Here is a 15494-nt window from a genome sequence, read left to right as displayed (position 1 = left end):
TGGGGGTTCTTCAGTTTAAAACATTGGAGGAACCTCTTGAGGGTGCTTTAAGGAACCTTCAAGAACAGTTTTTTTAGAAGCAGTCAGGAGGAATGTGTCCACTGCTTTAAAGTATCAGATCCTTGAGAAACCTATGAGGGTTTTTCAGTTTTAAGCTGTGGAGGAATCTCCTAAGATGCTCTGAGGAACGTTCAAGGAACCTTTTTGTTCAGGTTCCTCAAAGCACCTTAAGAGGTTCCTCCATCGTTTCAACTTGAAGATCTTTCAAATGTTCCTCAAGGATATGATACTTTTAACTGTGTCCGGTAAGCCGGTATATCAACTTGAAGAACCTCTAAATATTCCTCAAGGATCTTAAACTTTTAACAGAGTAAAAGCAGTGGACACCTTCTTCCTGTCTCATTCTAAAAACCTGTTCTTGAAGGTTCCTTAAAGCACCCTCAAGAGGTTCCTCCATTGTTTTTAATTGAAGAACCTTCAAAAGTGTATAAGCAGGGGACGCTTTTCTCCTGTCAGTGTGTTCATGGCTTTCATCCAGCCCAGCCTGATCTATAGTCTTAACACTGGATAACATGATGCTGGCATTGAGACGCTGAGAAGAACTAGCTGCTTATTCATTCACTCCAGCCAGAACGAGGCTCAGGCTCGCGTAATGCCCGCTGTTCTTTTCTTCCACAGCGCTTTTTCTCTCTCATTCACTCAGTCAGAGACAATCTTTTTCTCTTTATAATGAGATTTGTTTAAATCCCTAAGAAAGAGTCTGTCCCTTTGTCCCTTATCCTCGCATCCTTTCGTGCTGCTCCCCTAAATGGTACTTTTTCTTCTTTTTGTTGATTCACTTACATTTATCTTACTCTCGCTTTGTGTTGTCTCCAACCATTTATCTTATCTGTCCATAGCCGTCCCCCTCCTCACCCTTTTCTCCTCCTGTCTTCCATCCCAGCACACACACTAGGGCTGCACAGTATGGACAAAAAAGGGTGTTTTGGCACTTGCCTTATGATCAGGGATAATAATAATAATAATAATAATACAATATAATGAAGTTCCAATCAGAACAGAGGGTCCAGAACAAGGCCCTGAAGCAGCTCATTGGCACAATAGTGGCTTCTAAGTGGACCTGGGTATCAAACCCACCACCCTGTGGTCAATATCCCAGGGCTTTACTTATTGAGCCACCAATGCCCTTCATAAAACCCTTCTTATGACATATCCCTATCTTAGAAAGCCAGGGTTAGAGGGCCATGATATCTTTTCTCATTTCCTGCCCTTACAATATATGGACAAAAGTATTTGGACACCTGATCATTCATTTGTTCTTCTGAAATCACGGGTATTAAAGAGTTTTTTTCCCTGTAACTGTCTCTACTGTCCAGGGAAAGCTTTCTACTGTTGCTGTGAGGATTTTATGGCATTCAAGAGTACTGGTTGGAGCACCAACCATCATTCCGGAGCTAATGCTGGGGTTGGGGGGGTGGGGTGCTTTATACCCCCCTAGCCCACGGCTGGCACGAGGCATGGTGGTAATAGGTTCCGGTTCATGTGGTTTGTCAGGGGCTCATTTTCACATTGTATCGTGATAGCAATTAATAAATGATACATCATACAGCCCTCAGATTTCTTCAGCCTGAGTGGCGGGCCTCTGGATTTCTAAGGCATTGGCTCAGGCTAACACACACACATACACTTGACAGAGCATTTGACATGCACTGTAGCCTCTCTGTTGCATTGCGGATTGGTCAGACGAGACTGAAATACACACACATACATACACACACACACACACACACACACACACACACATACATACACACTGTCGGGGAACAAAGTGGCTGAGACTTTAATGTTTTCAAAGGCCTGCTGCTTCTGCTCTAAAGAAACTGTCTCTTTCTGGAGACGTTTAAACACCTGATGGTTTATTTAAGGTTTGAAGGTGAAGAAAAGAGAATGAAACATTCAGATCCTCAAGCACACACACACACACACACACACACATGCCTCACAAACAAGCAAAACATAAAGCATTTACATCCCGAGTCAAGCCTAATGCTAGTTCAAGGGGTTCGACTCAAAGACGGCGACGAATCTCTCGCTCCGAGAGGAGGAAGGAGCATTTGATGAGCAAAGTGTGGCTAAACCATGAACACATTTCAAAGAGGAGACATCACCTGCTCCTTTGGCAATACACGTCTCACGCACTAACAAAGTCAGATGATTCAAGGCGGGAAATAAAAGTGGCTGAAAAAAAAGGAAAACTCCCTGCAGAGTCTGAGCACGTCAGAAGGAACACCAGAAAAATGCTGTTTAGAGATAAAAATGTGAGCAGCTTTGAAGATCATTTAATAAAACAGCCACAGTGGGTTCGCTGAGGGACTCGCTGAAGATGCCGTGTCATGCTGGGATGCAAAGCCGGTGCCCTTTGGGGGATATCGTACACGCCTACTGGGCAAACAAAACCACTGTGGACTGACTAATAGGGACTCTAGCTAATGGGGAAATCTCCTATCTCTATCTTTGGTCCTGATATCTCTTTCTTATTCATTTCTCTTTAAGTCTTTGTAGGCCCATCAGAACTCCACCCCTGCTGGCAGCCATTAAACTGCACTCAGAAACTGCTCTCGCCAAAGGCTGATTAAAACTGTGTCCGTGTTGAGACACAGGAAAGGGGGAGGGGGATGGAGGTTGTGTGAATCCCTGAGCAGTATTATGTGAGAACTGGTATTTATTTCTGCTCCTGGGCTCCCCCCGCAGGTGCGTAGCGTAATTTACTTTTACTCCACTGTTGTAAATACAAATCATGCTATTTACAGCGCCCCCTCATGGACAGCTGGACTGAGCTGAGAGACACAGAAGTGGTATCTGAAGGTAAACTGAGTAATACTACAGGGTTTAACATGAACATGCTAGACCAGATTAAGCTAGGCTATACTACACTAAATTGACGAAAGTTTTGGGACACCTGCTCATTAATGGTTTCTTCTGAAATCAAGGGTATTGGAAAACGAGTTGATCCTGCTTTTGTTGGAGTTACAGTCTCTACTGTCCAGGGAAGAAGGCTTTCTACTAAATTTTGGAGGAGCATTGCTGTGAGGATCTGATTGCACTTAGCGACAAGAGTGTTAGTGTGAGCAGGGTGTCGGATGATCACCACCCCCAAAAGTATTGGATGGGGAACCACCACCATTCCACAGAACACAGTTCTTCCACTGCTGCACAGCTCAATGCTGGGGGGCTTTATACGCCTCTAGCCTTTTCTACAGGGACTAGACAAGCTGTGTCTGTATTTGTGTGCATTTGCACATCTGTGTCAGCAATGGGTGCAACCTAAAGTAGTTGAATGCATTCACTAGAAGGGGTGTCCACAAACATTTGGACACATGGTGCATGTGGCTGGCAGACCTTATGATGAAGCTTTTCCATTGGTCCATTCATCAGGAAAATTATGACAAAAACAGCAGTCAGATTTAGGTGTGAACAGTGAGAAACAGTGCCCCCTAGTGCACATGTTCGTGCTCCATACAAGCATGTGCATATATCCCCAGGAGGAATGTTGATGACCACAGCTGTGAAGACACACACACACACACACACACACATACACACACACACACATAAACTCACCCTCAGGTCTCCATTGGCCAGATGGGCTGCAGCAGTGTAGGTTCCGTAGACAGGTTCCTTGCGGTAAATCTTGATGATGCTGCGGTCCTGGATGTCCCTCACGTCCTCCAGCTCGTAGAAGACGTTGCGTGCCTCATCCTTGATCAGGATGGCCGTGTTGGGCGACTTGAGCATGCTGGCTGTCAGCTTCTGAGGGAACATGTGGACGATGAGCGCGTGCAAGGTCTCAAGACTGCTCAGCTCATGAGTGATGTGCACACGCCGAGTCTCATCACCAAACTGCAAGAAGAGAACGCCTGCAGAGGAAGAGGAGGAGAGAGTGTGTGTGTGTGTGTGTGTGTGTGAGAGAGAGAGAGAGAGAGAGAGAGAGAGAGAAATTAATTGGCTAAACTAAAAATTGGCTGTTTTTGGCTGTTGGTGGATCAACTGTGAGTCAAGTCAAGTGTAAATCAGCATTGTTGACCAATTCTACTGAACGATTATGAGCATTTCCAAATTCTAAGTACATCAAAATCAATGAATATTCACTTATTGTAGGCAGAGTTTACAGTTACTGCTTATTATATGTATTATATGTGTGTGTGTGTGTGTGTGTGTGTGTGTGTGTGTGTGTGTGAAGTGTTACACTCTGGACTGACATCTGCATTGAATTTTGGCTGGAAATGAAAGTCACATATTCATCAAAAACCAACACAGAGCTGACCTAAAGTCACATATTCATCAAAAACCAACACTGGGTTGACGTCAAGCTCCAACGTTAGACAGATGTTAGACAAAGCTACATGTTAAAGCTAGACGTTAGATGTTGTCGTCACTTATGCTTGGACATATCTGCTGAAGGCGTGCTGACTGACCAACAATGGTCTGTAGAGTACAGTAAATTTCTTGGAGGGCAGAAGGCTTGATTCTCATGGACTTTTGGAGTTGGAATTGAACAACATTTACAATTACTTTACAAGACGGCCTCTAAGAAAACATTCACGCCTTCAATTTGTCAAAGAGGTCTGATCAAACCAATACAGAAATCTTAGCAAATCATCAGAGATCTGACCAAATTATCAAAGAGGTTCTGAGCAAACCATCAAAGCAATATGAGCAGATCATCAAACAGATGTGAAAGAGACGTCAAAGAGATGTAAATTAAATATGACAGACATTGAATTTTGGTTGGAAATCAAAGTCATATATCCGTCAAAAACCAACAGTTGGTTGACTCCAACGTTAGACAGACATTTAATTATGGGTGAAGATCAAAGTCACATATCCATCAAAAAACAAGACTGGGTTGACCTCAAGCTCCAACGTTGAATAGACGTTACGTTTTGGTTGCAAATCAGTCACACATCCATCAAAAACCAACATTGGGTTGACCTTAAGCTCCAACGTCAGACAGATATTTAATTATGGGTGAAGATCAAAGTCACATATCCATCAAAAAACAAGATTGGGTTGACCTCAAGCTCCAACGATAAACAGACATTAAGTTTTGGTTGGAAATCAAAGTCACTTATCCATCAAAAAACAACATTGGGTTGACCCTAAGCCCCAATGTTGAACAGACGTTAAGTTTTGGTTGCAAATCAGTCACACATCCATCAAAAACCAACACTGGGTTGACCTCAAGCTCCAATGATGAACAGACGTCAAGTTTGGTTGGAAATTAAAGTTACTTATCTGTCAAAAACCAACATTGAGCTGACCTCAAGCTTCAACGTTAGACAGACATTGAATTTTGGTTGTAGTCAAAGTCACATATCCGTAAAAAAATCAACATTGGGTTGACCTCAAGCTTTAATATTAGACAGACGTTGAAATTTGGTTAAAAACCAACTCAAATCAATGTCTAACAATGTTAAAATTTCACGTTGTGTGGACGTTAACTAAATGAAGTTCAGCAGACATTGGGTTTTGATCTCCATACATATTTTACATCAGTAGGACGTTGGTATGTGACAAATGGAGGATGTTGAATTTTGGATACTTAACACAATAACTTAAAACCAACCAGATATCATCAGTTCAACATCACAAATCTATGTCAAATTGACGTTGGCATTGTCCTGACACTGAATTGTGGTCACCCGACGTCACAACCTTAATTAAACCAGATGACAACGTCTATAGATGTTGGTGGCCGGCTGGGGCATCAGGACAACACTGCTTCAGTGTAGTTTTCAGGAAAGGCTGAGTTTAGTATGTGTTTACTGTCCTTATGTGAGAAATGAGACACAAAACCACAAGGGTAGACTTTGGGACAGGCCATCACACCCAGCGGCTTACCCCCCTGACCATCCGCTAACAGCAATTTAGCATCCTGTGTTAGTCACTAAGAAGAAGAATGATAGCCCAGCACAGACAACAAGCAGAGCAGTGATTTAAGAGGCTCTATAGCATCGCTTGCTACCAATATGAGACACAGTACAGTATGAAATAGTACCATAATTAGCGTAGTAAATCGCCACAGTGGACAAACAGCGCTGTAAATAATTCAGTTAACGTGACATACAGGCTACAATTACTGCCCTGTCATTCAGCATCAACGAGGTGGAAAGCAGTTAGCGGCCAACACCACAACATGAGGTTAGCTTCAGCTAATAGGCAATCAGGAAACATCTTCAGAGAAGAGCGTGTGCATATATACACACAGACACACTGCCCATCAGGGCAGATTTGCTGAAATCCAATTACGATACTAAGCAACCCCTGAAGCCTGGCCACAGACTGCTCGAGTGTAAATGCTCTCCAGGATGTTTGGAACGTTAAGCTGACGTTTTGAGGCTTAGGGCCCAAAGCTGCATGCTGTCATCATTTAAGTTTAGACATATCTGCTGAACGCCTGCTCACTGACCAGAGAGGGTCTTTGCTGTAGAGCAAATTACTTTTGAGGGCAGAAGGTTTGATTTCTCATGGACTTTTGGACTTACAATTGAACAACATTTACAATTACTTTACAAGACGGACTCTAAGAAAACGGTCAGCATCTTCATCCTAGAGCAAATGTTGTGAAAGAGATCTGACCTAATCATTAAGCCAATCTGAGGAAATCACCAAAGATGTCAGACCAAATCATTAAACATATCTAAGCAAATGATCAGAGATCTGAGCAAAGCATCAAAGCGATCTGATCAAATCTTCAAAGAGATCTGATCAAGTACTCAAAGAGATATGATCAAATCCTCAAAGAGATTTGACCTAATCCTCTAAGAGCAAATTATCAAATAGGTCTCACCAAATGATAAAAGAGATCTGACATAATCATCAAACAGATCTAAGGAAATCATCAAAAAGATCTGATCAAATCCTCAAAGAGATCTGATCAAACCATCAAACAGAACTGAGCAAATATGTAAACTGATCTGACCAAATAATAAAAGATATCTGAGCAAATGATCAAACAGGTCTGACCAAATATAATAAAAGAGATCTGACATAATCAAAGAGATCTGACAAAATCATCAAAGACATCTGATGAAATCATCAAAGAGATCTGATCAAATCCTCAAACAGATCTGACGAAATCATCAAAGAGATCTGATCAAACCATCAAAGGGGTTTAACCAAACCATTAAAGAGATCTGACCAAATTATCAAAAACATTTGAGCAAACATTCAAACAGATCTCATCAAATCCTTAAAGAGATCTGATTAAATCATCAAACAGATCTGACGAAATCATCAAAGACATCTGATTAAATCCTCAAAGAGATCTGATCAAAACATCGAAGAGGTCTGACCAAACCATCAAAGAGATATGACCAAATTATCAAAGACATTTGAGCAAATCTTCAAAGAGGTCTGACCAAACCATCAAATAATCACTTGCCCCAGAACATAACACCATTACCAACTCATAAACTGGTCTGTCACACAAAAATACCACATTAACAGACTGAGTCTGATTTAATTGCAGTTTAAAGGTGTAATAACATGAGGCTGAGTTGGATTAGGTGAAGCACAGCCACACGTAAACCTACCCTCATACAGAGTCACGTGGAAGCACCATGCACAGAAAGGAGCACATGCAAGCCTGAGCTGGGAGTTTATGTGCAGCGAGGACAGAGTTTTAACTGACCGCTAAAGATTGAGTAAAAATCAATGAGCATGTAAGCTGTCAGGCTAGATGTATGGGAGGGGTGTGTGTGTTTGTGTGTGTGTGTGTGTTACCCGGAGAGCGCAGTTTGTTCTGGCTGGCGGAGCGGGACAGTGGCAGGCTCTGGCGAAAGCGGTTCATGCGGTTAAAGCCCAGCGGCATGTCGGCCTCGGACATTGTCTCCAGGGACTCGGCTGATGCGAAGGACAGTTTGGACGCCTGGTCAGCCAAACCAGACTGAGTGGACTGAGAGTGACGTGGACTACGACTCTGGGGAAAGGGAAAGAGAGAGCAGAGATTACAGCATTAGTTTGGACCATACAGTGTTCCCTCCTCACCCCAGATGTGGTGGATCAGCCAGGACATGTTTGGTGTCTGAGGTTTGCTCCACGGGGTGCGGGTGACCTAGACTTCCACTTGTTAACCTCAAAGCTCCAGTGTCCAGAAGAAAACAGACCCTGAGCATCTCTCGGCTTAAAGGATCTGCTGCTAACGGCTTGGTAATGCCAGATACCACAGGGCATCTTCAGAGGTCTTGTGGAGTCCATGCCTCGAATGCTCAGCTCTGTTGTGGTGGCACACAGTACTGAGACCTACTCGATATTAGGCCGGTGGTCTTAATGTTATGGCTGATCTCTGTAGACTTCCATGACTTGTTAGCCTCACAGCTCCAGTGTCCAGAAGAAAACCAACCAACCCAACTCCTAGCATCTCTTGGCTGATCAACTACACTCTTAAAACGGGTTCTTTAAGGGTTCTTCTTAGAGAACCATCTGGGTGCTTGATGCAGTGGTTCCTTACCTGGTTAAAAACAATGTAGGATTGGTGGAATATGTTTTGTAGATGGTTCTTTAAAGAACCATTTAAAGATGGTTCTATGTAGCACTATCCCTTTTTTCAGCAATATGCACTATAGAAGCCTTTTGGCTTCATAGACTGTGCAATGAGATCTCATACAACTCGTACCTATACCACTGAAGTACACCCCAGGACATGTGCAACATTTGCATAAACACATTCATACATATGATACATCTGAGGGGCCTCTGTCCACTGGTGGCGCTGTTTTGCCAAATATACACAACCCAGGCCAGGTCATGTTCTTAAAGAAGAATTGAGAAAACAGTGGCGGCACAGGACTCTTAGGTTAGGGTCTTTACAGATTAGGGTTAAGGTTATGGGTTAGATTAAGGGTTTGGTTAAATTTAGATTAGAGTTAAGGTTAGGGATTAGGGTTAGATTAAAGATTTGGTTCAATTTAAATTATGGTTAAAGTTAAGGGTTTGGTTAAATTTAGATTAGGGTTAAGGTTAAGGGTTAGATTAAGGATTTGGTTACATTTAGATTAGGGTTAGGGGTTATGGTTAAGGTTAAGGGTTAGGTTAAATTTAGATTAGGGTTAAAGTTCAGGGTTAGGTTAAGGGTTAGGTTAAATTTAGATTAGGGTTAAAGTTCAGGGTTAGGTTAAGGGTTTGGTTAAATTTAGATTAGGGTTAAGGATAAAGGTTAGATTAAGGATTTGGTTACATTTAGATTAGGGTTAAGGGTTATGGTTAAGGTTAAGGGTTTGGTTAAATTTAGATTAGGGTTAAGGTTAATGGTTTGGTTAAATTTAGATTAGGGTTAAGGGTTAAGGGGTTATGGGTTAGGTTAAGGGTTAGGTTAATGGTTAGGTTAAATTTAGATTAGGGTTAAAGTTCAGGGTTAGGTTAAGGGTTAGGTTAAATTTAGATTAGGGTTAAGGTTAAGGGTAAGGTTAAGGGTTAAGGGGTTATGGGTTAGGTTAATGGTTAGGTTAAATTTAGATTAGGGTTAAAGATAGGGTTAGATTAAGGATTTGGTTACATTTAGATTAGGGTTAGGGGTTATGGTTAAGGGTTAGGTTAATGGTTAGGTTAAATTTAGATTAGGGTTAAAGTTCAGGGTTAGGTTAATGGTTTGGTTAAATTTAGATTAGGGTTAAGGATAAGGGTTAGATTAAGGATTTGGTTACATTTAGATTAGGGTTAGGGGTTATGGTTAAGGGTTTGGTTAAATTTAGATTAGGGTTAAGGTTAAGGGTTTGGTTAAATTTAGATTAGGGTTAAGGTTAAGGGTTTGGTTAAATTTAGATTAGGGTTAAAGTTCAGGGTTAGGTTAAGGGTTTGGTTAAATTTAGATTAGGGTTAAAGTTCAGGGTTAGGTTAAGGGTTTGGTTCAATTTAAATTATGGTTAAAGTTAAGGGTTTGGTTAAATTTAGATCAGGGTTAAGGCTTAGGTTAAGGGTTAGGGTTATTGTGGCGGTGAGGAGGTGGGGTTTAAACAGACATGTTTAAAGCTGTACAAATCAGCACATCATCACATTTCTGATGACTGTAGAACAAAAACACAGATGTGAAATCAAGCTGAAAATCCTGGACATTTAACACAGGTTAGAGTAAGAGGACACATCAACGGCAAAAACAGGATGTCTGGTCCCCCTAATTATTATATGTACAAACTTCTCTGGAGACCAGGCTGGACTGTAGGCTGGAAGGCTAGTTCCTGCACTTGCTAGTGTTCGTGGGCAAGCTGAATATCAATCAAAACTGGATGGACAATTAAACAATCACTGCAATACAGGATTCCAACTGTCGCTAAAAGTGGGTGATAGTTAACCCCTTAAATCACTTAAAAAGGGCCCCCAAACAAGCACTTCATTTCCTCTCTCCAGAAAACAACATAACCTACAGATGTATGTAACAGCAGCGACTGAGTGATACATTTCACATTAATAACTGAATAACAGGCCTGAGGCTCAAGAGGTTATTAGAATGATTGAATGCATTAATATTAGGATTAATGGCTGAATAATAGGCCTTGAGTTCATGAGTTAATTAGCATAAGCGTTTATATTAATCTGGATCTTTCCTTGGATTGACTGGACGTATTTCTCCGCCATGTTTGCACTGTTCGTCAGCCCGGCCACATACAACTATGTGACTTACAAGCTCTTTTTAAAAGAACATCCACACGAGGTGAAGATGCTTATGTAACCCACCCAACAACCAAGCAAGACCTGGTAGACCACCAACAGCACTGCCCTGAACATAAAGCTTTTCTGTTTGAGGGAGAGGAGCAACCGGACAGATCAAACCACTGAAGCTGCTGCTGTTCTCAGAATGATAGATCTGACCTGAGCCCAGACCTCAACATCATTGAATGCACTTGGCTTGAATTGAACATCTAAGAAGGAACTTAGGAGGTGCACTAAAAGTGAGTCTCCTGAGAAGATTGGAAGCTGGAGTAAAGATAAAGGTGGAGCTCTACACACTCACACATCTGATAGTACACTATATGGTCAAAAGTATTGGGACACCTGCTTTTTCATTTTTTCACGGCCATTAAAATAAGGTTTATCTATCTTTCGTTGGAGTAACTGTCTCTACTATCCAGGGCAGAAGGCTTTCTACTAGGTTTTGGAGGATAATTGCTGTAAGAATTTGATTGCATTCGGTGACAAGAACGATAATAACCCCACCTCATCTCCAACTCCCCAATTCATCCCTAAAAGTGCCGTTTGGGGCACCAACCATCATTCCAGAGAGCACAGTTCTTCCACTGCCCCACAGCTCAATCCTGGTGGGCTTTATACCCCTCTAGCCCAAGGGGTATAAATGGTGCCAAAAGGTTCATGTTTATCAGCTCTAGAGCGTCCTATTCTATCGGCAGTGTGTCTCTACAAAGACTAGACAAGCTGTGTGTGTGTGTGTGTGTGTATAAGGTTGGGATGTCGAGGTAGCTGACTGCTACTGGAGCGGGATGGCTAGCGTAGAAGTGAAGTCGCGGCAAGAAGGTGGGATTCTCCTGGTCGGAGGAGACTGCTGAGTGATAATAGGCCTTCTTGCCTCTCTCAGATACCCTAATTCAGGAGATGCTTCTCATAATGAGGGAGGAAGTGTGTTAGCGTACGCTTCCTTTCTCAGAGCGAGTGCTGAACGCTGTTTAATGAACAGACCACATCTCAGCCCTCAGCAATAATGAGTTCCCAGGATGCTGTGAGGGAGAAGCTGCGAGACGATTGGTGGAGAGGGACAGCGTCCGCACAGCGAGAGAAGCCGCTTTCCCAAAAGCTCTGCTTTCCTCAGCTGTATCAGACTCCCTGACATCATTTCCATTCACTCGCAACCTGATGATTAGAAACACTGTAGTCCAATAATCATCTGATCAAATATTTACCACCCATTATATGCCCAAAAGTTTGTGGACACCCCTTCTGATGAATGCATTCGGCTACTTTAGACATAAGGAGTAGAGAGTAGAAGAGTAGTAGAGCAGAGTTCCTCTCTCTCTGTTTGATCTTTGCTCTCTGTTTCTCTATGTCTCTCACTCTCTCACTCTTCCTACTGGTTTCCCTCTCTCTCTCTTTTTCTGTCTCGCTTGCTGTTTCTCTCTTTTGCACCTGTCTTTCTCACTAGCTCTCTCTCTTACTTGCTCTCTCTCTCGCTCTCTCTTTTTCTCTCTTACTTGCTGTTTCTCTTTTTTCCTTTCGCTCTCGTATTCACTCTCTCGCTTTCTCTCTCTCTCTTTTACTCTCTTGCTTGCCGTTACTCACTTATCATCGTTACTTTAATCATCTCTCTCACTTGCTTTTTCTCTGTCTTTCCTACTTGCTCTCTCTCTCTCTTACTTGTTCTCTCTCTCTCTTACTTGCTCTCTCTCTTTCTCTCACTTGCTGTTTCTCTCTTTCTCACTTGCTCTCTCTCTCTTGCCTTTTCTCTGTCTTTCTCACTAGCTCCCTCTCTTTCACTCTCTTACCTGCTCTCTCTCTCTTTCGCCTTTTCTGTCTTTCTCACTAGCTCTCTCTCATTCTCTTACTTGCTCTCTCTCTTTCTCTCACATGCTCTCTCTCTCTCTCACTTGCTTTTTCTCTCTGTCTTTCTCTCTCTCCCTCTCTTACTTGCTTTATATTTCTCTCATTTGCTCTCTCTCTCTCTCCCTCTCTTACTTGCCTCTCTCTCTCTCTCTCTCTCTCTCTCTCTCTCTCTCTCTCTCTCTTCTCTCTCTCTCTCTCTCTCTCTCTCTCTTTCTCTCTCTCAGAGGTGAAATGCTGATGGATGACCCCCTCTGTGACTATAATGGTGCCATTTATCCACCACTGTGACCAGACTGGACACAGCACACACACACTGCACACGCACAGTCAATTCTGTTCTCTCCCATGTGAGTGTAGGTTTCTGTGAGCTCCTATTAATGTTCATGTGTGCATCTGCATGTGTGTGTGTGTGTGTGTGTGTGTGTGTGTGTGACACAGTCCCTGTCGACAGTGTTTACAATCTAGGAGTTAAATAGAGTCCTCTTTCCCTCACTGAGCATTAGAGCATTAAATCTAATAACCCATATTAAACAAACAAACAAACACACACACACACACACACACACACACACATGCTTCTCTGCAGGATGGAAGTGGGCTCCAGTTGAGATTAGAATAAAGCTGAAATAAGAGCTGGAGTGTGGATTACATTCAATCACAACTACTACCTCTCTCTCTCTCTCTCTCTCTCTCTCTATTTCTCTCTCTCTCTCTCTCTCTCTCTCTCTCTCTTTCTCTCTCTCTCTCTATTTCTCTCTCTCTCTCTATTTCTCTCTCTCTCTCTCTCTCTCTATTTCTCTCTCTCTCTTTCTCTCAACTACTACCTCTCTCTCTCTCTCTCTCTCTCTATTTCTCTCTCTCTCTCTCTCTCTCTCTCTCTCTTTCTCTCAACTACTACCTCTCTCTCTCTCTCTCTCTCTCTCTCTCTCTATTTCTCTCTCTCTCTCTCTCTTTCTCTCAACTACTACCTCTCTCTCTCTCTCTCTCTCTCTCTCTCTCTCTCTCAACCACTACCTCTCTCTTTCTCTCTATCTTTCTCTCAACTACTACAAATCTCTCTCTCTCTTTCTCTCTCAACCACTACCTCTCTCTCTCTCTCTCTCTCTCTCGCTCTCTCAACTACTACCTCTCTCTCTTTCTCTCAACTACTACCTCTCTCTCTCTCTCATTCTCTCTCTCTCGCTCTCGATCTTTCTTTCAACTACTACCTCTCTCTCTCTCTCTCTCTCTCTCTCTCTCTCTCTCTCGCTCTCACCCTCTCTATCTTTCTCTCAACTACTACCTCTCTCTCTCTCTCTCTCTCTCTCTCTCTCTATCTTTCTCTCAACTACTACCTCTCTCTCTACCTCTCTCTCATCTCACATCTTTTTTAACAAATTTAAACATCGGACATTCAACATTCATCCTGCACCAGATGTGGTGCACCAAATCTGGTTGGACGCTGAGACGCTAAAAATTGGGCTTTGTGTTTAGTCTGTCTGATTTGGTCCAAATTTGTCCAAAGTGGACGTCTTTTTCAGATCACATATAGCTATGAAAATAACTGTATTGGAAACGTTGAGTACAAACCCAAACTAGTCTTTCTGGACATGATTGCTGTTGTTCAGAAAACAGCGTGTCATCCCATAACTGAGAGCTTTTGACGAATGCCCTCACAGCAGTGAAGGGCCGCCGTCTAAAGCAGCACAGTTAACTTGGCCGAAGATGGAGGCCCTAAAAGACAGCTTTTAACCTTTTACTGTCCAACCAAATGTCAATGTTGTAACGACATCATGCAAAGTCATCCTTTCAATGTCTTTTTCATTGGTTTTAGCTGGGTGGGAAGAGCAGAGACCACAAGAAGAATAAAGAAGTCTCCAACAATCACAGATCGGTCTACAGGTCACTCTCACCACAGCGGATGCCAAAGCACAACATCTACCATCAGAGAGAGACGGAGCGAGTCTGATAACCCTGGGAGGTGAGCAAGGAGGAAGCCCTAACTGTCAAAAACAACACCAGGACAAGACTCAATATTCATCTGTCCAATCAAGAAGTCCTGGTCTTTGTCAAGGACATCTCTGGCCATCTTTAGTCTTACCTCTCAAATAAAGAGATCAAATGTCCATATACTTAAATCTGGACTTTTAAAAGACAATAGTTTTCATGGGGTGTCTTATTTTCTCCACATCTCTCTCTCTCTCTCTCTGTCTCTTTGGCTCTCTCCATTGTTAGCTTCAGCATGCAGGCTGAAATTGGTCTGCATAGCTGAAATCGCTGCACCAAATTGCAGCAGATTGATGATTGATTCTGTCGTTTGCTGAGAGGGAGGGAGACAAAGAGAGAGAGAGAGAGAGAGAGAGAGAGAGAGAGAGAGAGGGCGAGAGATAATGTCACACTGCTGTGCAGGTAGGGGGTTGTGAAATAGACGGGGGTAGAAGAGCATCAGATGAAAAACGTAGAGACGTCTCCAGTTCTTCCACACTCGTCTTTTCCAAAACTGGGACCATGGCAGCCCCTCACAACCATGTCCATCAGATCATCTGATGATAAACTGGATTAGCTACCAACCTGATTGAGTGTGTGAGTGTGTGTGTGTGTGTGTGTGTATACAAATCTCCTGAATGAGCTGAAGGTGAGGAGATAAACCTCTCAGCTTCTGCTGAAGAGTGCTTGTAAAGAACTGCTCTCTAATGGCAAACACAACCGGAGAGGCTCATCAGAGTCCTGAGAGAGATTACGGTCAGACAGACAAAACAAATGTTTACCTCCGGATACGGAGGAGCTTCGGAAAACTGAGTTTTCAGTTTTACGGCGGAGGGAAGAAAGAGCCGGGATAAGCCAAGATTCTGACTACGATTTCGGTGAGAGCTCAATTTCAGCCAGGTGCCGCGTGCCAGGAGAGCAGACTGCTTTTAAATTAGCGTCTGTTCTGGGAGAGAACGTTCCAGAGATGATCCAGGATTCTG

At 42.8% G+C, this 15494-nt stretch overlaps 1 protein-coding gene across 10 annotated transcripts in view; it reads right to left on the bottom strand.

Annotated features, from left to right (window-relative positions):
* The window catches only part of srcin1a (SRC kinase signaling inhibitor 1a), a 200166-nt gene that overhangs the window by 61360 nt on the left and 123312 nt on the right, over positions 1 to 15494 (bottom strand). For all 10 annotated transcript variants that reach the window (XM_072693175.1, XM_072693178.1, XM_072693182.1 and 7 more), the window contains 2 exons: positions 7786 to 7981; positions 3622 to 3917 (listed from right to left, as the gene is read on the bottom strand). In XM_072693175.1, the coding sequence (XP_072549276.1) occupies positions 3622 to 3917; positions 7786 to 7981 (492 nt within the window). The remainder of the gene's footprint in view (positions 1 to 3621; positions 3918 to 7785; positions 7982 to 15494) is intronic.

Source organism: Salminus brasiliensis, chromosome 12 (assembly GCF_030463535.1).
Source record: "Salminus brasiliensis chromosome 12, fSalBra1.hap2, whole genome shotgun sequence".
Taxonomy (NCBI): domain Eukaryota; kingdom Metazoa; phylum Chordata; class Actinopteri; order Characiformes; family Bryconidae; genus Salminus; species Salminus brasiliensis.
The sequence above is the reverse complement of the archived record's forward strand: the minus strand, read 5'-3'. Positions and strand labels throughout refer to the sequence as shown.